This window comes from Rattus norvegicus, chromosome 18, assembly GCF_036323735.1.
Source record: "Rattus norvegicus strain BN/NHsdMcwi chromosome 18, GRCr8, whole genome shotgun sequence".
Classification (NCBI taxonomy): Eukaryota; Metazoa; Chordata; class Mammalia; order Rodentia; family Muridae; genus Rattus; species Rattus norvegicus.
The window spans coordinates 72,172,861-72,196,779 of NC_086036.1; the positions used below are offsets into that span (position 1 = coordinate 72,172,861).

The 23,919-nt window shown below is 42.3% G+C and overlaps 1 protein-coding gene across 6 annotated transcripts in view; it reads left to right on the plus strand.

The window, feature by feature from the left end:
• The window catches only part of Smad2 (SMAD family member 2), a 68,554-nt gene extending 48,069 nt beyond the window's left edge, over positions 1-20,485 (plus strand). For 4 of the 6 annotated variants that reach the window (XM_063277279.1, XM_006254945.5, XM_063277280.1 and 1 more), the window contains 6 exons: positions 127-201; positions 6,580-6,633; positions 8,443-8,655; positions 10,470-10,607; positions 10,776-10,920; positions 13,272-20,485. In XM_063277279.1, the coding sequence (XP_063133349.1) occupies positions 127-201; positions 6,580-6,633; positions 8,443-8,655; positions 10,470-10,607; positions 10,776-10,920; positions 13,272-13,395 (749 nt within the window). In that variant the 3' untranslated portion in view covers positions 13,396-20,485. The remainder of the gene's footprint in view (positions 1-126; positions 202-6,579; positions 6,634-8,442; positions 8,656-10,469; positions 10,608-10,775; positions 10,921-13,271) is intronic. The other 2 variants (NM_001277450.1, NM_019191.2) reach the window with 1 other exon arrangement.
• The last annotated feature ends 3,434 nt before the right edge of the window (positions 20,486-23,919 follow it).

Here is a 23,919-nt window from a genome sequence, read left to right on the forward strand (position 1 = left end):
TAGTTTTGCTTTTTATGATGATACATACTTTTCTGGTTTTCCAAGTGATTCATTGCTTGTATTGGTAGCTGAGAAAAAAAGCAGAAATCAAATCAACTATACTTGACTTGTTCCAAACTTTTCTAGAAACACCACCACCTGGATATATCAGTGAAGATGGAGAAACTAGTGACCAACAGTTGAACCAAAGTATGGACACAGGTAAATACAAACTTCTCAGTAATTAGACATTGGTTTGGCCTTCCGTGATCTCAGAGAACGTCACTAGGTCCAACCAACCACACATAAAGAATATGAAGATAAAACTTGAATGTGGTGCCTAGTAAGATGGCTCAGTGGCTAAAGATGTTTGCAGCTGTGACAACCTGGGTTTGGTCCTCAGCTCCCACAAAGCAGACGGAGAGAATCAATTCCTGTAAGTTGTCTCTTGACCACCACACATGCACTGTGGAAGGCACATACTCACGTAACAGCCACCCGTCACAGTGTGAAAGAGAACACTATTGAGTCAAGAGTAATGTTTAGTGGCATCCTGAATTTAGAGAAGTTGAGAAATGTACCCAAAAGCAAACCTCACATCTTGACAGTATCTGAACTTCAGATGAGACTGTGTTGTCGTAAAAATGAATGTGTATTACTGTGCACAGTTGGAAGATGTTTCTTTTGCTAGAGTTAAGTGAAAATCTGAAAATTCTCAATGCCTTTTTTTTTTCAAGTATTCTATGCTGCTGTTTAAAGTTTTAATTACCCCATGAATGAATGAATACCTTTCATAAAAGACTATGGTCACCCTAGTAACAGGTTTGTAAGAAGGATTTTAGAACAGAATAGGAAGACCCACATTTCTGTGTGTCCTTGACTTAATAGTGAAGTCTGAATTATAAGAAACTACTTACATAAAATACCTTGTTCCTGGTCTAATTTTGATTAATTTCTGATAATTAGCTATTATTATATCCAGTATTGAGAAAGTTTCAGCATTTAATAATGAATATTATATACCTCCGAGCTTTACACTGTTTGTTAAATGATAAATCCTATAACCCAAGGAAACCAAGTTGGGCACCCATGTGAGTGCTTTAATGTCATTTTCTCGTATGATTTATTCAACGTGGCCAACCTTAAGGATTAGTTAGTGTCTTAGTCACTGTTTTATTGTTCTGAAGAGAAATCACAACCAAGGCAAAAGACAGCATTTAGTTTAAGTCTTGCGTATAGCCTTTGTATGCAAAGTTTAGTCTTTTGTCATCGTGGTGGGGAGCATGGTGGCATCCAGACAGGTGCTGGAGCTGATCCATAGGCAGAGAGGGGAAGCCTAAGGTGACACACATCCTCCTACAAGACTTCACCTACAAATTCTTCTAATCCCTTTAAACAGTGCCACTTACTCATGACTAAGCATTTAAATATTGAGCCTGTGGGGGCCCATCTTATTCAAACCATCACAGTAATTCAAACTGGCCTCAACTCAGTGTGAGACCCAGACTACCCTCAGACTCAGATCCACTTGGTGAGCATGAGCCACCACCTCTAGCTAACTTATTGCTAAATGGATTGGCGTCCTTCCACATGCTAAATGCTCAGGTAAGATGCCTGTGCTGTAGATAATATTCACATCTTCTGTAAGAGTTACAGTAGAAAGATAGATGATAATCTAATGATCATTGGCAATAGCATGTTGCATATGTTAATTACATACAATACTTGGCTTTCTAGTTAAGTCTCCCTGACACTCAGTATTTGTTAGAGAACAGTATTTTTTTTGCACTCTTGTAGTTATTACCATGGTCTTGAGAGTGAGTAGCATATAAAGTTGTTGAACATCACAAGTGAAATAATACTCACTCTGTATTTAGAACATGACTATAACAACTATTAGTGAGGCTACAGGAAACTGGAGGGCTCATGTATTGCTGATAAGAATGTAAATTATAATCATTTTAGGTAACATTTTAGGTAAGTTTATTGTTCTTCAGAAATTAAATACAAGATTACTGTATAATCCCATCGTTTGACTCCTAGATTTATATCCAAGAGAATTTAAACAGGTCCATGTAAAACTTGCAAGAATGTTTGTGTTGTAAGCATTATATATATCGTTTCCAAATGGAAACAACCCCGATGTCTACCACATTTTGAATGACTGAACAACATGAAGTACGTTCCTACAATACAAGTATGGCCTGAAACCTGGGAGGGAGCATGGCTCTGCTGACACCTTTAAAAGAAAATAGTTTAAAGCCAGTCAACTTGTGGTACTAGTACATAAGTTTTCATTGGCTAATATAAAACCAGTAAGATTTTGAAAATATATTACTAATATTGATAACTTTTAGTTTATGAATTATATAGGTACTTAATATAATTTTTTCCCTACAAGCCAGTTCTATACCTAGAGCCCACATGAAGGGGAAGAAGATAACGGCAGAGTTGTCCTCTGACCTCCCACATGCACTGTGACACACATCATACCCACTAGTTTTGTTTTGTTAATAAAACAATTGATTGTTTATAATTACAGAGTAAATACATGTATAATTGCCTATCAAGGAGGATGTTCCTTATCTGATTGGAAACGTGCTGTTGGTCAATTTATTATGATAGAAAATTCTAGTGTCTTGTGCATGGTAGGCATGCCCATGACCACTCTTCTGTACCCTCAGCACAACTCCTGTATTGTGTGAGGTTCTGATGATAGCGTTAATTGTCGGAAGAGTGTGTGTGAGTGTGAGGCTTGGGGACAGGATAAGTTTATGTGTGTAGGAAGTGTGTGCGTGCACGGAGTGGGCCGTGTGTGGAGTGTATAGTCCGCTGTTTGCTTCTTTCGGTCTGTGTTTCTGTCTTGCTGTTTAACTGGCTCTGCAGTGCAGCCTCCACACTCACCATGCAATACGGAGTTTGGTTCCTTGGTATTTACTCAGGTGAACTTACATCCTCCACAAAAGTGTTAGCTTGGGTGCCTGTAGCAGCTTGATTCATAATTTAAAGCATTTGATACAGCCAAGGTGTTGGAAAAGTGTAGTTCATGCAGACAGTGTGAGAAATGACAAGACTGGTGAAACTTCAGGTACATAGTGAATGAATATCAGCGATGATCCATAAAGCTCCTGTACATGCTGTAGAAGCCCAACTGTCTCACATTCTGAAAGGCAAGCCTTCTGAAGACACCAAAGACTTGAGGGGTTATAGAGAAAGAAGAACGGAGTAGGTAAAGCCTTTCCATTTATAGGATAGCGAGGCTGGTCGCTGTGAGAGTAAACATGAAGAAAGTGTATAACGTATTTGTCAAAACCTATAGAAACTAAACACACGAGTAAAAGTGCATGGACGTGTGCTTAGCACTTGTAGCTTATCTGCTGTTAGGGTGGGGAATCATGGACAGAGAGTCTGGGAGATGACACTTCTCTGTACCTTTTTTATTTAAAGATTTATTATATTTTATTTATATGAGTACAGTATAGCTGTCCTCAGACACACCAGAAGAGGGCGTCGGATCCCATCACAGATGGTTGTGAACCAACCATTCCTGTGCTGGGAATTGAACTCAGGACCTCTGGAAGAGCAGCCAGTGCTCTTAACCACTGAGCCATCTCTCCATTCTGGCTTTTTTGTACTTAATACTCAATGATACTCTAGAAAAGAAATTGAGCTTTTTTTTGTTTTGTATTTTTTAATGACGTCTAATGAAGCTTTAAAGATATATTAAAGATCTCAAAATTGGGGAAAGTGTTTACAAATGATTTCTAGAATCTGGTTTAGAATTTAAAATGTAGAAATCAAAGGTGAGAGAAAAGACAATAATATTAAAAGTGGGTAAAAATCAGAATGTACAGCTTGTAAAGATAAACAACTATAAAAGTCTTGTTCTTTTAAGAATGTTAATTTAGCACATGTCACCACACAGTGATACAGCAAGCTCGTCAGTGCCTGGTAGAACTAAGCATTTTGGGAGTGAACCTTGACCCCCTTTCTGAGCAGCTCAGCTACAAAGATACATGAACTTGTAAGGATGCATACAAGTGCTTCCCTAGATCTTAGGTAGAGACAGGCACCTCTGTCTTATGGATGGAAGGCCTGTGGCAGGCCAGGCTCCTCAGCATTTGTGATAGGAATAATTTCTTGATCAGTTATCAGTTGTTTAAAAGAGTATTTTTAAAAAGGATTGTGTTAATCATTTGCTTGATTTAAAATTTAAAATAAGGGGCTGGGGATTTAGCTCAGTGGTAGAGCGCTTACCTAGGAAGCGCAAGGCCCTGGGTTCGGTCCCCAGCTCCAAAAAAAAGAACCAAAAAAAAAAAAAAAAAATTTAAAATAAGCCTTTCTTTTTTCTGAGTCTAAAGGACTAACAAACAAACGGCAGGTTTTCTGATCACTTCTGTTGAGTATTCATAGACGTAGGTGATCACAAGCAGCTCCTCTGCTCCAGTTGTCTGTCTCTGCTGCAGGTCACCCTGCTGAGCACCCTGAGACATTCCTCTTCTCTTCCTATTCGGCCTGCTAGTGCTTTTTCAAAATGGAGAAACAAAACAGCAACAACAAAACAACCTTATAATTGTTTCTTATAATTGTTTTCTAAAAAATAGTGATTGCCAGTTCTCTCTGATCCACCAGAGTCTGTGGTGATTGCCGCTCTACCTGTGTCCCGCACATGGCTGCTGTCTGTGTGTTACACTGGTGAACCGCGCACTCACTCTCTGATGCCACACACAGTTGCAACTGGGAGCTGACCTTGGAGGGGAGGGGAGGGGAGGGGAAGGAAGGGGAGGGGAGGGGGGAGGGGAGGATGTTGCTCGTGGGGTGCTCATGTTTGGGGTTGTTGTGAGTGTTTAACATTGACAGCAAGTTAGTGTAAATTTAATTCTATGCCTTTTCCCTCTCATTTTGTATATTTGTGCCTGTATTTCCCAGATTAGATTGAGAATATTTACACAAGATGGGGAAAAATAGATAATTTTTCTAGGAAAACTGAATTTTGTAAAGTTAATTTCAATAAAGAACTAAAGCCAACCTCACAGATAAAGATTTCTTGCAGAATTGTTTGCTGGAATTTCACAGAATCCACTAAACTCTTAAGAAATGTGCTTGAACGTACACCTGAAATTGTTACGGAGTGTAGGAAATGACATAAGCCGTGTAAATTGCCACAAGTCTGGTCACAGAACCTTATATCTGTCTCCTGTGTTTACTAATTCTTATTGGTCTTACTTGAGATTACTGGAGAAGTTCTGAATAAGTGATTTGTTTCGGCTCAAAGCCAGGTATCCTGCTTAGTGGGAAAATCCTAAGCACAATGCAGACAAGTGTATCTGTTGTCAAAGCTGTTCTGTTTAAATAAATAAACACTTAAATAAATAATAAATACTGCATTATCAAAATTAGAACCGAGTCAGGGAACAACTGGCCACGTGCTCGGCGGCCTTGTCTGTGAAGAGCTTCATTGCTTTAGCTTAGTGCATTCTGAGCGACCTAAAGATGGGTGAGATCAGGACAAGAGGTCAGCCAAAGAGCAGACAGCACAAAACTGAAGTAAAACAAATAATTATAAACTAGAGGAAATGGAAATGCCCACTTAAGACACGGCCTCTTCTCCTGCCTAGGTGGTGCACACCTTGAATCCCAGCCAGCACTCAGAGACAAAGGAGGCAGATCTCTGAGTGCAAGGACAGCCAGAACTACATATTGAGACCCTGCCTCAAGAAAGCCACGCTGGTCTCTACCTTGCTTTGTAGCTGAGGCTAGACGTAAACTCCTGGTCTTGTGATCTTGTGCTTCTGCCTCCTGGGATGTGGGCTTACAGGCTGCACCACCATCCCAGCCCCAAAGTGCACCTGTGCAGACCATGTTTCCATCTGCTGTCAGTTACACCTTAGGCAACCACGTTACACCTTGATGGTGTTATTGGGAATGTATACTGGTACAGCCTTTGGATGATAATTTAGCCAGTATCTATCAAAACTGGAAAGGCACCAACCCCTAGACCTGGTACTTCCTTGTAAAAACTGGCACTGATGGCTGCAGCTTGCTGCTTCTTTTTTTTTTTTTTTTCCCGGAGCTGGGGACTGAACCCAGGGCCTTGCGCTTGCTAGGCAAGTGCTCTACCACTGAGCTAAATCCCCAACCCCTGCAGCTTGCTTCTTTAAGTGAGTGATCACGAGGCACCAGGAGTAGCTGCAGATGATCCCGGTGCACAGAAGAGCATAGGGAACATCTGCACAGAGGTTCTAATGATAACATACGCAAATGCTTACAACTGTTCCTGCTGGTCATGAAAAGGGAGTGACGTGGGATAGAAATATATTGGCTGATGTATTTCATGACTACTTCTGGAGAGGTACACAAACAGCTGTCAGTAGTGGGCTCTGGGGGTGGGGGAACCTAGATGGTAAGAAGACAAATCAGTTTATGCCATGAGACAGAAACCAGTGCTTCACCCTTTGTACCTCATGCATTGCAGCTCCCTGAGTTAAATTAAAATAGTGTCTGTGCATTTATTATTGGTAAAACACTCAGAACCATTTCCTTGTTGCTTGATCGAAAGTTCTGAAGAAATGTCAATGTCAACTTTCTTTCTGAATTCAGGCTCTCCGGCTGAACTGTCTCCTACCACTCTCTCCCCTGTCAATCACAGCTTGGGTAAGTAGTTGGGACTCCTCCTGTTCCCTCTGGAAATTGCTTTTTTGTGTGTATGAGGAAAATAAAGTTATTGAGAGGATGAATACTAGTGTCTTTAAGAACGAAGGGTTGATGCTGCAGTCGATACTGAAGGCTGCTCCTTTGCGGTTAGAAGGTGGTGGGACAGTCTGAGGTACTGGAGCTGTTCTTAGGAATTGTGTATAAGGTTTTCACGGGTGCATATTTAGGATGTATTTTACAGTGGCAGTCAGTAGGAAAGATGTGTGCATACACAAGTTACACGCATGGGCACACATGCATTTGTGTTGCTTACTTTGGGCCCATGTTTCCCCTGCTGGTTTCTATTCTTCAGCTTCTACATATTTAAATTTATTTTACAAAACCATCATATTTTGTTCTTTTGTGATCATCCTTAAAATACATCTCAGTAAAAATTAACAAAGTTAGTTGTCCATGGTCCTTGTCTTAGTTTTACCACTGTGCACAGACACCATGACCAAGAACTCTTATAAGGACAACATTTAACTGGGGCTGGCTGACAGGTTCAGAGGTTCAGTCCATTATCGTCAAGGACGAAACGTTTAGGCAGGCATGGTATAGGAGGAGCTGAGAGTTCTACATCTTCATCTGAAGCTGCTCGCAGAATGGTGACTTTCAGGCAGCTAGGATGAAGGTCTTACAGCCCACACCCACAGTGACACACCTACTCCAACAGGCCCACGCCGTCTAATAGGGCCACTCCCTGTGCCGAGCATATACAAACCATCACAGGCTTCATTTTCTGTTAGTAAGTCATCTCTTGGTGCTTGATCAGTTTTCACTTGCACATTTGTCTCTAACGCTGTATCAAGATAGGCAGATGTCAGGGGGATGTTTTGATTTTTCTCCCATTGTAATGTCTCTTTCTATGGGTTTTGACTTTCCTGTTTATTCTCCTGTATATTTTGTCCTGTCCAAAATTACCTCCACAATGCATTTTAGATATGCACCCAAGTATAATAGGGTAACCTATTTTCTCTGTAATTTTTTTAAAACAGATAAATAATACAGCATAAATTAATGAGGAGGGGAAGTTTTTTTTTTTTCCGGAGCTGAGGACCGAACCCAGAGGAGGGGAAGTTTTTAAAAGTTGTAACTAATATGATTTATGGAAATAAGTTTTATAAGCCACCAAACCCAGATACTATTGCTGATGCCATGAACTGCATGCTGACTGGAGCCTGATGTAGCTGTCTCCTGAGAGGCTCTGCCAGAGCTTGACAAATACAGAGGCGGATACTCACAGCCAACCGTTGAACTGAGAATGGGGTCCCCATTGGAAGAGTTAGAGAAAGGATTGAAGGAGCTGAAGGGGTTTGCAACCCCATAAGAACAACAATACCAACCAACCAGAGCTCCCAGGGACTGAACCACTACCCAAAGAGTACACGTGGACAGACCCATGACTCCAGCTGCATGTGTAGCAGAGGGTAGCCTTGTTGGGCACCAATGGGAGGAGAAGCCCTTGGTCCTGCCAAGGCTCAACCCCCCCCAACTCCCCCAGTGTAGGGGAATGTCAGGACAAGGAGGTGGGAAAGGGTAGGTGGGGGAACACCCTCATAGAAGAAGATGGGATTGGGGGTTTATGGACAGGAAAACAGGAAAGGGGATAACATTCGAAATGTAAATAAAAAAATATCCAATAAAAAAAGAAGAAAACCACTGATGTATGAAGACTGTATAGATGTTCCAGTGACTTCCTCAGCCTCTGCCTGTCTGCTGTGTGCTCAGCATCTCGTGTTGCTCATGCAGTCTCTTCTTTTACTTCAGATTTGCAGCCAGTTACTTATTCAGAACCTGCATTTTGGTGTTCAATCGCATATTATGAACTAAACCAGAGGGTTGGAGAGACCTTCCATGCGTCACAGCCCTCACTCACTGTAGACGGCTTTACAGATCCATCGAACTCGGAGAGGTTCTGCTTAGGTTTGCTCTCCAACGTTAACAGAAACGCTACTGTAGAAATGACCAGAAGGCATATAGGTATGTTTTATTTTCTTTGTCTGAAAAAGTACAATTTACTCATACAGACAGATTCGAGCAAAAGTTTATATGGAAAACCCCAGCAGTTTCATCTCCATCCATGAAACCCTTTAGGAATTATTAACCTACAAACTTTGTCTTCTGCTTTATCTGTATTTGGCACTCTTTAATAGTGGGACATCTTTAGTACTAATTTACTTGCTCAGTTTCAGTCAAAAAAACAAAAAACAAAAACAAAAAGGCCATGGTCAGTGTTCTGTCCAGTGATGTTCTATAATTCTGAGTGCAGTCGGGGGCTGCTTCAGGGTCTTGGCACTTGTGTGGGGTCAGCACTGCTCTCCCAGTGGCACAGCAGTGCTGCCTGCTGCTTCTCACAGCAGAAAGTGAAGCATCGTGGGGGCCCCACCTAGGATTTCTAAGAAACGAGTGTGGACCTGAGCTGGGGATCCAGCTCTTGTATTGTGCCAGACAGTAAAAAAGTTGGTCAAACTGAAATACTCCCAGTTGCTCCTGATTTAAGTTTGAAATGGATGTTTTTTATAAACCTCGTTTGCATGAATAGATTTGTTGTTTAAGTTTTCATCTCAGTTTATACATCTAAGGTGGTAAATTTCCATGATTATAATTCACATATACATAAATTGGCTGAGAAGCTTACTATTTTTTAACCAACAAGGCAAAAAGTGTAGAGGTAAAAATAGCGAGCGTCATCTGATCACTTCTTCAACCTCAGCTTACTTCTGCCTAGCTGGGATTGGCCATTGATTACCAGAGATTGCTGCTGACTCTGTAAATGATAACAACTGGGAACTGTGGGTGACTTTGTGTGAGCTTCTCGAATCTTGTTCCATTGGCTCGTCTTGTTAAAGAGTCCAGGTATCAGTGCAGATACAGGCTGTGAACAGCCTCCTCGACTTTACTTAACATGGGTTTTTAATTGTCCATGGTTTTGTGTTATAACGAGACTTTTGTATTGTAAAGAGAATTAGTGGTTTCCTTTGGCCTTTTCATGTCACCCAACTGAATTTTAATTTAGTATAATTTTAGTAAACTTATTTCTTAACATTTTTTTTAAAAAAAACTTTTGCTAGTTTATCATATGGTTTGGTCGGGGAATTGGCTGAAAAGTCTATTTTTGTACTTAATTACCTTCCTCCCCTGCCCCCCATCCCTGTGCTTGGGGTTCTCCGGGGCTGTGAGTGGTATGGGCCCTGCCCTCTGGGTATACCCGCAGGCTTGCACCTCATCTTTTACCCAAAGCTAAGTCTTGGGACAGTCGGGTGGCAGCATCCACCTTTACCCTCTGCCTGTGGCTGTTTGTTGGACTGGTTATTCCCCCGCCTCATAACCAGAGCAGATGGGCCGCTACTCGAGCTCCGCCTGGAAAGTCTCTCAGCCTAGTGTGTGATTGCCCTACAGAGAAGGCGGTTACATAACAGCAGGGTGGATCTCATTGTTTTAATTTTCTTAACTTAGTGCACTCCTTAAGGAAAATTTGCCCAGACATTAGTTAACTTCCTTAAAATTAACTCAGTTATTAAGTGAATTTTAAAACAACAGGTAATTTGTATGAAACTGCCTAGCTATTGTATACTTTTCTATATTGTTGCAATATTTTTATGAGCATTACTTTGGAAAGTCAAAATTATTGTTAAAAATCCTTGGGAAAGCTGCTGTGGTATATTTCAGAATTACAGTTCAGGAAGCATGGCTGTGAGCAGAAATCATGGACAGGCCTTGGAATTTGCTCTGGATGCTGTGCAGGAATACGGAGGGCAAGCGTTCCGAAGCTAACCGTCTGTGCTTTGTTTTAGGAAGGGGAGTGCGCTTGTATTACATAGGTGGGGAAGTGTTTGCCGAGTGCCTAAGTGATAGTGCGATCTTTGTGCAGAGCCCCAACTGTAACCAGAGATACGGCTGGCACCCCGCGACAGTGTGCAAAATCCCACCAGGTAGGAGTCGACACGTAACAAACCTCATCCCACCGCCTCCTTAACTTTGCTACTTGCTAATGGCTTTAGAAGTGGGAGCTGATTTTGTATGCTCACTCTGAAAGCATAGATCCTTTAGAATTACTCTCTAACAATGACAATAGTATATTTACTGTTTCTTAACCATAGGCTGTAACCTGAAGATCTTCAACAACCAAGAATTTGCTGCTCTTCTGGCTCAGTCTGTTAACCAGGGTTTTGAGGCCGTTTATCAGCTGACTCGAATGTGCACCATAAGAATGAGCTTCGTGAAGGGGTGGGGAGCAGAATACCGGTACGAATCACACGCTCAAGTTTCTAGTTTCTACCCTGATTCTCCTTATTCTCTTCTTTGCATCTTCTGTAGTTCATTTGTGTTTCAAAAGATCTTTATATAAAATAGTAGAAGACAGCTAAGCGTGTAAGTCGGTGGGACGCTTGTGTGTCATGTGGAGGTGCGCGCTTTAATCTTTGGAAACACAGAAGCCAGGTGTTGTGGTATACACAACACAGAAGCCAGGTCCGGGAGTTCATGGTCGTGAGTGAATTACATGAGGCTGACACTTAGTGAAAGTTGGAGGCCCATAGATAAGAAACTTGAAATGACTGTATTATAGGAGAGAAGACTGAACTGTATGCAAACATGCATTTTATAGAACCAGAGGTGTCTACTTTGTACTCAAGGGAAGCTTCCTGAGTGGAGCAACCTAGGTCCGGTTCTAGGAGATGCATGTAGGGTTTCAGGAGAGCAAAGGGCAGTGTGGAATCTGGCAGTCTGGCAGCAGAGTTTGATTAGAAGTAGGATAAAAGTTAGGTCAGCAGGTCAGTTGACAACAGCTGGTTGTAGTCCCCCTCACCTGTGGTCTCGCTTCTCCTTACCCCAGTCTGCTGAGTGTACGGGATCTCCAGCCTGCTACACATGCAAGCATGGCAGAAACCCTCATGCAGGTGCCTGTGCTTGGAAGTTGCCTAGAGCATCCCGAAGACCCAGGGGTTACTTGAGTTGATACCACGGGATAAAAAGCACTACATACATGCTTGGACACTAAGCTCCCCTGCAGTGCTTTTTTTTTTTTTTTCTTATTTTTTTTTTCTTTTCTTTTTATCGGAGCTGGGGACCGAACCCAGGGCCTTGCGCTTGCTAGGCAAGAGCTCTACCACTGAGCCAAATCCCCAACCCCTCCTGCAGTGCTTTTAATTATGTGTGTATCATCGTGTGTGTGTGTGTGTGTGTGTGTCTGTGTCTGTGTCTGTGTGTCTGTGCGTGTGTGTCTGTGCGTGTGTGTCTGTGCGTGTGTGTCTGTGCGTGTGTGTCTGTGCGTGTGTGTCTGTGCGTGTGTGAATGGCATTGCCTGTGAAATCCAGAAAGGGTTGTAGCTGTCTGGAGCTGGAGTTGCAGGTGTTTATAGTTGCCAGATGTGGGTCCCGGTCACTAACCTGGGTCTAACAGAGCATCGCATACTCTCCTGCTGAGCCTTCAGCCCTATGGCTGTCCAGTCCTCAATGCTGTCAGGCATGGATTGTTTAAAGATGGAGACCTGATAATGTTCTTCGACCATGATTGAAGAATGTCATGTTGAAGAAGCAAAAGTAAATGTATTGATAACTCTTTGTAGCAAATAAGATTCAGGGAGTAGGCAGTGCCCCCTTTGTTAAAGCCTAGATGGTTTTAATTTCACTTTTTAAAGTAGAAGCCTGAGGGGTGTTACTGACAAGGATGTTGCTTGTTGTGAGTCTTAGAGAAACTTTAGCTTCAAATCTTAACATTGTGTGGTAAGGATTTAGATTGGGTCAGCAGACTTTAAAATTGAACCTTGTTCTGGTGTAGGTTTCATTGATAACATAAAAGTAGGGGGTCATATGTGTCATTTTCCTTGGGGCAATCTTTCCTGGTTTTTGTCTCTCGTCCCGGCCTCATTATTAAGTACCTTCCTCTCACAGGCGTCCCATTTGAGGTGGCAGGTAAATAGCAGTGTCAGTAGACTCATTTAACTTCAGGAGAAAGGATAGTTTGTAAATCTTTCAAAAAGGTGGACTTCTGGGGAGATAGCTTGGTTGGTAAATCTCAAAAGTTGGCCACTACAAGGACTTGAGTATGAAGCTCCAGCATCCACAAGACCCGGACACAGCTGTGTCTAACATCTGCATGGGGTGGGATGGGGTGGCTGGGACTGAGGACCTGAGGCTGGGGGACAGATGGACTCTGGGAGCTTGCTGGCCAGGCAGTCTAGCCAGAATAGGGAGCTTCGGGTTCAGTGAGTGACCCTGACTCAAGGAAACAAAGTGAAGTTGAGGAAAACATCCGACTCCCTTCTGGCCTCTGCGTGCACCTAGAAACATACATATGTACCACACATAAAGAAATAAAATTCTTAGGGGCTGGGGATTTAGCTCAGTGGTAGAGCGCTTACCTAGGAAGCGCAAGGCCCTGGGTTCGGTCCCCAGCTCCGAAAAAAAAGAACCAAAAAAAAAAAAAAAAAAAAAAAGAAAATTCTTGAAAAAGGAAAAACTCATTAGTTCATTTTAGCAGTAAAAATTAACCATTTTAAAATTAATAACTATATATAAAACTAATAATTATTCTAAAAAAATATTTTATTATATATAGCCTTTTAATTTTCTAACTTTTTGTGTTCTTTCAAACAGGAGGCAGACAGTAACAAGTACTCCTTGCTGGATTGAACTTCATCTGAATGGCCCCCTGCAGTGGTTGGACAAAGTATTAACTCAGATGGGATCCCCGTCAGTGCGATGCTCAAGCATGTCCTAAAGTCCGTCAGCAGTGGAGCTCATTGGAAGACTTAACGTACCAACTCCTCCGCCACAGTACTCGTGTGTGATCCCGTGGACTGTGCTAGTCAAAACCCAGAGCGAAAACAGCACTTGAGGTCTCATCAGTTAAAGCACCTTGTGGAGTCTGTTTCCTACATTTGAATTTTAGATGGGAAATTAGTGTCTAGAAATGCCCTCCCCAGAGGGGACAAAGAAGACTTAAAGACTTAATGATGTCTCGTTGGGCATAAGACAGTGTCCCAAAGGTTATTAATACCAGTAGTAGTTGTGTACAGTAATGTGTCCAGACCCAGTATTGCAGTGCTCTGCTGTTTGTATACCTTCTTAGTGTGCATAAATGAGGTGTGTGCTGCTGCTTGGTCTAGGCAAGCCTTTATAAAATTACAGTACCTAATCTGTTATTCCCACTTCTCCGTTATTTTTGTGTCTTTTTTAATATATAATATATATATCGAGATTTTCAAATTATCATTTAGAAGCAGATTTTCCTTGTAGAAACTAATTTTTCTGCCTTTTACCAAAAATAAACTCGTGGGGGAAGAAAAGTGGATTAACTTGGAAGTCCTTGACCTTAATGTGTCCAGTGGGTCTTAGCATTCTTTCTGTGATCATTTTCTGCTGAATTGCATTAGAAGGAAACCTTGTTGGAAACTTCCAGGCTCTTTGTGCCATTTCTGTTCTGATTCAAAGCAGTGCAGCATGATGTCATTGTGGTAAATAGTTGCACTGATGGCTTCTGGGTTAGTTACTTCTGAGTCCAGTAAAGGATTGTGTGAGCAGTAAGTCCTTTTGTCTTCTAACCAGACTTCAGCAGATGATAACCAGTTGTTCCATTGATTAACTTTTGTCTCAAACGTGCACAGGTGACAGTATAATTATTTTCAGGGCTATTCTAGAATCATCTCAGTATGTTTCCTTCTTCCAACGCCAGTCTGATAATAAAGTATCTTTCTGTAAAGGCAGTCAGCTTTTGGCGTCATCTCACTTTACTACAGGTTGTCACAGAAGAGACCTTTGTTAGCTGATGCTGAAGTGTCATCAGCAGATAGGGCCATCTGTTCCTAAAGTGTATCGTCTGTAATTTATAATAAATAGAATGTTATATTGCCTAGTTTCAAAATTTTAAATATTGTGAGCTAAGCCGTTCAGCAAGATTTCTAGCCCGCAGTTAGCAGTGGACTTCACTCTTCTTGACTAATCCTGGGTGTGTGGTTTACTGACCTTTCTGCTCTGCAAAAAGGTGATCCCAGCTGTCCTGTTGGCCCTTTGCTCTGCAGCACACAGCAGTCACGTCCAGTGCTGATTCCTTTGTTTGCAACTCCGTACAAATGGAAAATACTTCCCAATCTCCTCTTTGTAAACTTTCATGTTTTTGCAGACAAATAACTTTGGTACTTACTCTCTGTGACCATACTCTCATGTATGTACAGTAATCATTTTTGATGCTTTTCAACATTTGGTTTTCTACTTGATATTTCTCATTTTCCTATATTTGTGTCTGTATGTTCTGTGTTGTAAATTTGGTAGAGTAATTTTTTATTCAAATATTTATTGTTCACCTGTTAATGTGCCATGAACTCCCTTAACCTTTGGGTGAAGGTGAACAAGAGAGCTGTAGTTCTGCCTTGCTAAGATAGCACTGCTCTCACACATACTGCAGTGTCTGCATAGGGGTAAACAGGGTATGTTTAGAGCATGGCAGGGAGGATGCTATTGATAGGACAATGGGAAGGCATCTGAGCGAGCGGTGCTTAAGCTAACACCTGATAGAAGGAGAAAGTGCTATGAAGAGTCAAGGTCAGTTTAACTCTGCTGGGACAGCATCTAACCCAGAGGCTCAGGCTCTGAGACGCACCGTCAGGTATCATAACTGCACATACCCACACGTGAGGATGACAGTGGTGGTTCTGTGTAGAATCTGTTGAAGGTGGGACTGCCTTGTGATAGGCTGCTTCTGTCATCTCCCTGTCATCTCTTCCTTTGTTGTGCAACTTTCTCACACCAAGTCAGTGCTAATTTAACAACTCCCTTTATGTAAATGCTCACCAGTCTGGAGGCCAATGCTTCAAGCTTCTGGACTTGTTGGTGCACATGATTATCACCGTGTCCCTCCTGGTGTCTGTCTGTCTCATGATAGGTAGGACACGTATCATGGGCATTATTGCTGCAGAGCCTGCTGGAGGCCGTCATTATACGGAAAGTGCCCCTCACTGGAACCTTTGACAGACTGCAAAACGAGCTGTCGGGACAGGTCTGGGGGCAGAGCACAGCTCTGAAAGTGGTAGGAGGTTATCAGACATGTTAAAGAGATGCCAACAGGTTTTCTGTACAGTATGAAGTGTTTTCCTTGGGAAACACTGTCTCTGAGCTCGGACTGTCACAGTGTAAACTCATGTGAAAAGAATTCAGTGGTCACCTTTGCTTTTCACCAAAATGCTGTGGGTGTGCACTACCCTCTGTCTACCATGGCCTAGTTTTTGTTGATTTTACCTTTTCAGCAGGACTGGTTTTTCGTTCCAGATGACTCCTGGGCCTCCTCCTGGTTGGTTTGTGCACACTTCAGTTTTGCACACTATTGAGTTGAGCCCCATGTCTCAACAGTGATTTGAGAGCCTCTCACCAGATTCGAACATTGCTTTCAGGATGCCACTGAGCTGGGCTCCAACTTTAAGACCCTTTTGTGCTAGGGACTGAGCCACACCACTTACACTTCCTATCCATCCTGATACACATTAGTCAGCATAGTTTCTGCCAGCCACTGTGATTCTGGGACTGTGTCCTGGCCCTGGAGTTGGACTTAGTCCTGTGAGAGTTCCTGTTGCTTTCAGCGCCCCTCACTCTGCCAGAAGAAATTTGCATGTGTTTTCTTGAAAGTTGAATCTAATTCTGTACTTTTTTCCGTACTGTAAATATGTATTTGCCGATTGTCTAATGTCTAATTTAATGTATCTTGTTTGTCTACGGAGCTGTCAGAGTTCCCCTTTTCCCCTTTGTTCCTTTAGTCTCACCTGCATCATGCCATTGTTGTCAATTCATCCCTACGGAGACCCCAAGTGGGACAGTCAGGTTAGTAGGCTTTGGCTAGTCGAAGTCAAAGAAAGCGGATGCCCATTTGCTGCCTCTACCTCTGCCAAAAGCTGCCCATATGTATTTTTTTAAGCCTTTTTTCTTTTTTAAGATTGTTAACTACTTGGAACAGTTATTCTCTTAGGTGTCCTTGCTGGAGAGTAGCTTGTCTGGTGGTAGGGGTATAAAGTCACAGGAGGCGATCTAAGTTGACACTTCTAGCTTGCCTGTGTGTTCCGTCTCTCTGCAACTTTCTCAAGTGTGTCTTCACAGGACAGCCAAGGGCCTTTCTCATTCTGTGGCTTGAGGCTTTGGTGTCCTGATGTCAGACTTGTTACTTATCATGCTTTTACGTGAGCTCTTTGCTAAACCCAAGGCTTGCCTGCACCTTACCCTCTCCTGCCAACTCTATCTTTTCTGTATTCGTTCTGTATTCTTCTTTAGCACTATGCATTTCTCCACAGGCAAGCTAGTATTGTTTGTTCCTGGTCCGCTGTTGGAATCTTACAAGTGGCTCTGGAATTCTGCCCAGTTAAAATGTCCTTGTGACTGACAAGTAGCAAACCGTCAGCATCCTTTATTATAATATTCTCCATCACAGTTTGGGGACAGTCTAGATCAGTGATTCTCAACCTTCCCAATGCTGTGACCCTTTAGCACAGTTCCTCATGTTGTGGTGACTCCAGCCATAGAATTATTCTGTTGCTACTTCATTACTGTAATTTTGCTACTGTTATAAATTGTAAATATCTTTGTTTTTTGATGGTCTTAGGTGACTCCTGTGAAAAGGTCATTTGACCACCCATCCCCTAAGAGGTTGCAACCCACAGGTTGAAAACCACTATTGTAAAGTTTCAGATTTAGTATAGTCAAGAGTATGTGGTCTTGAGCGATAGACCTCTGTCATCAGCTCCTTTTCTGTTTTCCAGCTTGCTTATTTGTCCAAGGAGATTGAGAGACAGGTTATTTCTTGCTTAGCCAGAAAATGGGGAGTTAATCTCTTGAGTGCTTTTGCAATAAGAACTGGCCTCATGTTTGTGTTATTTCTTGAATAGAGACTTTTACCTTGGACATTATTGCTACCTTATATACATGAGAGTTGCCTCAAACATTTTAGTTTTAGTGTATGTGTGTGTGTAAACGTATACATACATGCAGCCTCAGAAAACAAACAGTGGGAATATCTTAACAGTGATGAAAGATACATTGTTTAAATCTCAGATCTTAGTAAAGACATTCCTCCTTTGCTTGTAGACATTTTCCTCTCATGATACAATCAGTGGATTTAAAATGAAATTACCAGTCCTGATTTGGCAATTCAGCTGGTATGCCGATGTTTCGGCACAGTGGTGAAAACCATAAGAAATCAATTACCACCAATAAAGCTTTCTATATACCTCATCCCTAAACTGTATACCCAGTGCTGAGGGTTAACTCTTGAAAATCCGTCTGTTCTTCATTTGTGTTTCCCCGTGAGATTGCCACTTAAGAGACCCAGAAGTACCTCTGTGAGGTCAGACTCCCACACCTAATGTCACCCTAAATGAAGATAGTTGAGGCCTGTCTGGGCAGTGATGACAGAAATGAGGCCTCTGTATACTAACCACCTAAGTGTTCATTGGCTAGCTTCTGAGTCTTAGAGTGAACCCTAAATTTCACAGATGCTAGAGATGTAGGATCCCTTGGGAGAAGGAATGTTTTCTGGTTTGCTATTTTGGGATGGAAAGTAAGAATCTGCTCCTTGTTTCTGACTCGAAGTAATTTTTGAACAACCAAATAAACAATATCAGAACAGATACAAGGCTTTAGAGTAATGGAAAACACTCTGATTAGTCAGCTTCCAAGCCAGCTGTTACCCTTCTTCTCTGTGGCTTTAAGGTTCCTGACTGGTTATAGTGTTAACCACTAAGTAACTATGTTTCTAAGACTGTATTAAGTTGTACCCTTCACAGTGTTGTGACATAGAGTTGGCTTTGGGAGCATTTGTGTGGGGATGGAAGTCTGTCTTCCTGGGGAGGGTCCCTAAGGAAGTGGCTGGCCACCATCAGTGTTGACATTGGTGAACTGCTCCAGCTGAGAAGAAACAAGCCTTGAAGGGCCAGGGCCTAGCTGGTGCACAACTGACCTCGCCTCAGACCTATAGTGGACTATTGGCTTGTAGAAGTAGTTTACAGAGATTAGTTTAAGTCAGGAGAATAATTTACCAGCCGCTGGCCTCTGAACTTAAACATACGGTGTGTACATACCAATCCAGCCTATTTCTTGGTAAAATGCAGAACTCAGGTTGGGCAAACATTAGCCCAACTTTACCTTAGGCTTCATTTATGCTGTTATGGACCCTAACATGAAGTCTGAGTATTTGACTTCTTTGTTGGTGGCACTTTCTAGGTGGGCTAAACCAGGAAAGTCCACAGTGACTGGCTAACGCTGGGAAGCCAAGTCGAAAAGCATCAGAGTGTTGTTGCCTCCTGCCTTTCTGGGAGCACAGTACACAGTGGCTCTGGGCCTTTGCAAGTGCCATCAAGCTTAGCTGTCTTCATACATGAAATTAGAGTGTGGGGGTGGTTGGCAGTGAAGGTTTTCACATTTAAAGGGATATAAAACAATACTCAACTGGAATATTCATTTAGCTCAGAAAATCTCAATACATGGTAAGACACTATATAACCGGTGGGAGCAGGAGACTTGGGAAGTCTTGTCTGAAAGTGGGTTTCAGGAGTGAAGTCTTACACTACCACTAAATGTACTTGGTCTCAGTTAACTAACCTTAAGGTATTTCCAGGTTTCTAGCTGTTTAGCCAGTTTGGAGGAAGTAGCCTTTAGCAAGAGAGCTAAAAGTCCAATGTCCTTAAGGAGCCTTATGTACTCGGGAATTCTTTCCTCTGTACATGTTAAGGAAAGGTGTCCAGATCCCTGCCGTGCCTGGGACAAGTGTCCTGCATGTGCAGTGCTAACCAAAGTGAGTGCTGGGGGTCCTGGGAAGAACTGTCCTCCTTAGGTGTCCTCAGGACTTTTTCTCACATTAATGTCATAGCTGATAGCTATGTTGGGTTGGCTGGTGGCTGTCTACACTTTCAGGACTCAACCTATATGTTCTATAATTATTCATTTCTATGGACACAGCCTAAAATTTACGATAACACAAGGAGCAAATGGAGTTGAGTATATAACGAAAAGAGGCAACGAGATGGTGATGGATCTGTGTAGGCATGAGTACATTTTGTGTCCTTAGGAGTCTTTCCAACAGAAACAGTATGAAATTATAAATGTCTTCCTTCTCTTATAAGGGTCTTCGATGCTTTGGTCTCTATTTCCCAGTCTGTCCTACTCAAGAAGCCAGAATACGATACTGTGTTTCTTTTTGGTGGATACGGTCTTAAAATGACTTAATGTGTCATCCAGAAGCAGCAGGTAAAGGAATCGGTGTCCCGGTAGAGTTGGAACCATTTGCTCTCGTCTCATGTGCTACTCTCAAGGTGCTTTCCAGCTGGATTGAGCTCAGGAGCCAAGGGTTTTTCTAAGACGCCGTGGACTTGATAGTGCCGTTTGGTAGATATAAACCCTGTTCCTGCGCTCTGGTGGTCCTCAGTGGCTGATCCGTGCACTGTGATGGAGATACCAAGTGTGTTATCTGTAAGCCTTCTCTCAGTGACTGCCAGTCAGTGGTGTGCGTGCGTGTGTGCGTGCGTGTGTGTGTGTGTGTGTGTGTGTTAATTAAACAAGGAGCTGAGGCTTTATTACAGCTGGTTTCCAGTTAAAATTGTGAAATACTTATTTCTTGTCCACAACCAAATATTTCAGTCTATTTAATGTATTAAAGAAATAGTTCTGCTTAAGAAAATGTTGCTTAAATGTCCTGTGATTTCTGGTGCATTTTTATACAGATCTGTGTGCGTCTGTGTGCATTCACTTTCTGCCTTTGCTCTCTGTGTGAACAGTCCTGTCGCCCTCAGAAGGTGGACACTATTCCTAGCATTAAAAAGAAACATTTGAGTCACTTACCATGGCATTACGGGATCCGATTTGTTTTGATTTTGGCATAAGATGGTCTTTCTGAGATGATTACATTTTGGTAGCTACTATCTAAATTATGTGAATACAAAAAGAAAAAAGGATTTTGTATATATATGCAAGTATAATCTGAAGAGTATATCTTTTTTTTTTAATTTGATGTGATACACATGGACTTTTCCTGTCCCTTTCTCAGCCAGATTGGCCCCAAAACACTGCATTGTACTAGTTACATGCTTTAATTCCAGTTTGCCTGTGGCAAATTAGTAATAATAGGCAACATTTATGTTTTAAACAAAAATATTGAAATTCAAGGTTATCCTGCAAATATACTTAACAGCACCACATAACTGTGTTTGTTGTTTTTTAAGGCCTCCTTGAAAAGTACTAGAGACCTAATCTCAAGAGTTACATGGTCAACATGAAGTAATGGAGAAGCTTCCTGGTTGATCCATACTTCCTGTCTGAGAAAAAGAATCTCAAAAGCTGAAGTGTGCAACCCTGTTTGGCATCGAGCGGCCCAAACATTAATAAGTTGAGCATTTTATTGGAAGTAAAACAGGTTTACTATTAAAATTGGTATAGCATCTAACGATAATAAAAACAGTCTTAAAAACATGTGTTAACATTCTTGCTGCAACAGCCCTTGAGGTAACCTGACTGGAGTGTCTCCCAGCCTTAGGCACGCCTGTTGACCAGCCTGCCGTAGCGCTGGTTCTCTGCACAGACTAGGTGGCTGCTGTGCGCATGAAGCGGCAGAACACGGAGGATCACTGAGCTCTTCACGATTGGACATCACTCTCCCTCCTCAAAGTAAATGGAGTTCCGTTTGTTCAGGATGCAGAAGTGTCAATGGCAGGCTGATGTCATCCCGTGCAGTCAGTGTTTATTGGCACACACGTCCAAGAGGTAGGGTGAAGCCTGCATTAGCTATTCAGTATATACTTGTGGGAGTAGGACAAGAGGATTCAATAGGTAAAAGCCCTTCCTGTGCAGACCTCTAGACCTGAACCTGATCCCCAAAACCCACATGAAGGTGGGAAGCGAAGTGACTACAGAGCTGCCCTCTGACCCCCACATTTGCCCACTTACACCATTCACAGAGTAGTGGGAAGTTGCCTGCCTTCCTCTTTCCCATCAGTGCATGGGCTCCAGCTTCATTTTTGACAGAAGTTTCCATCAAAACCAAGACTTTCTAAAATTTAGAAGTTCACAAACAGGAGTATAAAGTCTTCAGTGACTAGGCATGTGAATATCTGTAAAAATCGTTTTAACTGATAATTTTGGTGAAAAAAGGTTTATGCTACTTTATACATATTAGGACCATAGGGTTTGCATTTTTTTTTTTTTTCTTTCTGAAGCTGGGGACCGAACCCAGGGCCTTGCACTTGCTAGGCAAGCGCTCTACCACTGAGCTAAATCCCCAACCCCTAGGGTTTACATTCTTAAACATGCTAATAGAAGGCAAGATCATTGAGTCCAAATTCGTGCATATGTTCAGGGATAAGTCAGTAATAGACAAGCTTGCTTCCCCAGGAAGCTCGGGCCTTGAATGTTACCATAGTAGTTAACAAAGTATAGAGTTTGAGGTTATTTGGTTTCATTTGTTTGTTTTTGTCCCTCTCGGCCTTACACTGTTAATTACTTTTAAACTTTCAAAAATTGGAAGGAGCCGTGATGCAGAACAAAGAAAGCAAGAGTGTTTCTGAACACATGATCCAGAGAAGACACTGAGTTCATTGTCAAGGATTCACTCCGTTGGGGAGTGACTTAGAGTGGTCTTGAGGTCTTAGAGTGCACCTTGTACATGTGAACATGGAAGAAACCCAGACATTACTTACTAAGCAGCCACTGTCAGTGCCGAGCAGAAGATTGGCCACCACAAGCTACCTTAAAGCTGGAGGCAAGTACCACAGGTGTCTATGTGCTGGGAGCGTTCAGGAATGTACCCGTGAGGATGGGGCGTGGCAGCGTGGCGTGCTACATTCGCACCAGCCACCTCTCTCTGCCTGCGAAGATGCTAGTTTTCATTCATTTACATGGCTGGTTTGGTAGAGCTCCCCCTGAGATTCTAGTGGTACCTTTGTGTTTGATGGTGGCATATTGGCAGTCTTCAGCCAGTTGCCGGATAGCAGTTTGCTCTGAAGCCATGCTTGTTGAAAGCAGCTGGAAGTGTATGCCCTCTGCTGTTAAATTGTATGTTGTTTTCACGGGAGATCCTGTCTCCCTTAGCTTGTTATTAGCAGCATTTAATCATACTGCATCATGTAAATACTATGTTTGTGCACATGACTCACTTTTAAGTAGTTATTTACATAAAAATGTTTGAGCTACAGTGAAAAGGTGAAGACTGAAACAAGCCCATTTTGCCCTTGGAATAAAGTATTTTAAATAGGAATGTCTAGCTTGCCCCTTTCTGATAAAAGCGGGGGGGGGGGGGAGGTGTTTTGCCCAAGAACCCAGCTTTCTTCATTCCAGCTTTCCTGTTTTGTTAGAGGCTTTCTCTGTGTAACAGCTCTGGAACTTTCTTTGTAGACCAGACTGACTTAGAGCTCACAAGAGATCTGTCTTCCGGGGCTGGAGCGATGGCTCAGAAGTTAAGAGCACTGACTGCTCTTCCAGAGGTCCTGAGTTCAATTCCCAGCAACCACATGGTGGCTCACAATCATCTTTAATGGGATCCGATGCCCTCTTCTGGTGTGTCTGAAGACAGTGACAGTGTATTCATATATATAAATAAATAAATCTTTAAAAAAAAAAGAGAGATCTGTCTTCCTCTGTTTCCCGAGTGCTGGGATTAAAGACATGTGTCACCACACCCAACCTCATTCTAAATCAGCTCTTGTGTGTGGCATTTTAACACTCTTGGTCAATTGTGAACACATTTTTTTAAGGAACTGAATTTCATAGAAATAATTGCATTTGTGGCCTGTAGAGCTCTAGTTCCTCGAGGTGCTCTGTGGTAGTTAGAGGGGCCTTTCTATTACCGTCTATCTGAGGGTTTCATTTTGTTTGTTTGGTTTTGTTGGTTTGGGAGGTTGTTTTTGACACAGGGTTTTTCTATGTTGCTGTGGCTGTCCTAGAACTCACACAGATCTGCCTGCTTCTGTCTCCCCAAGTGCTGGGATTAAAGGTGTGTGCACCACCTCCTGGCTATAGGCTACCTGTGTAAGGGATGCAAGGGACACAGAAAAAAATACTTTTCTCAAAATGAAAATCACTGAAAAGAGTGTCAAATTGTAATTTTTAAGTAAAGCATTGTACATACCCTGTTACTCTATTTTAAATAAAACCAAATATAGGGGAATAAAGTTGTGGGCGTGGCTGGGCAGCGTGAGTGAGCTCAGTCCACATAGTCCACCAGGTCAGCACTGTCCATGTTACCCGACACTCGTCAGAAGTAAGCATGCGCTCAGGTCCAAGG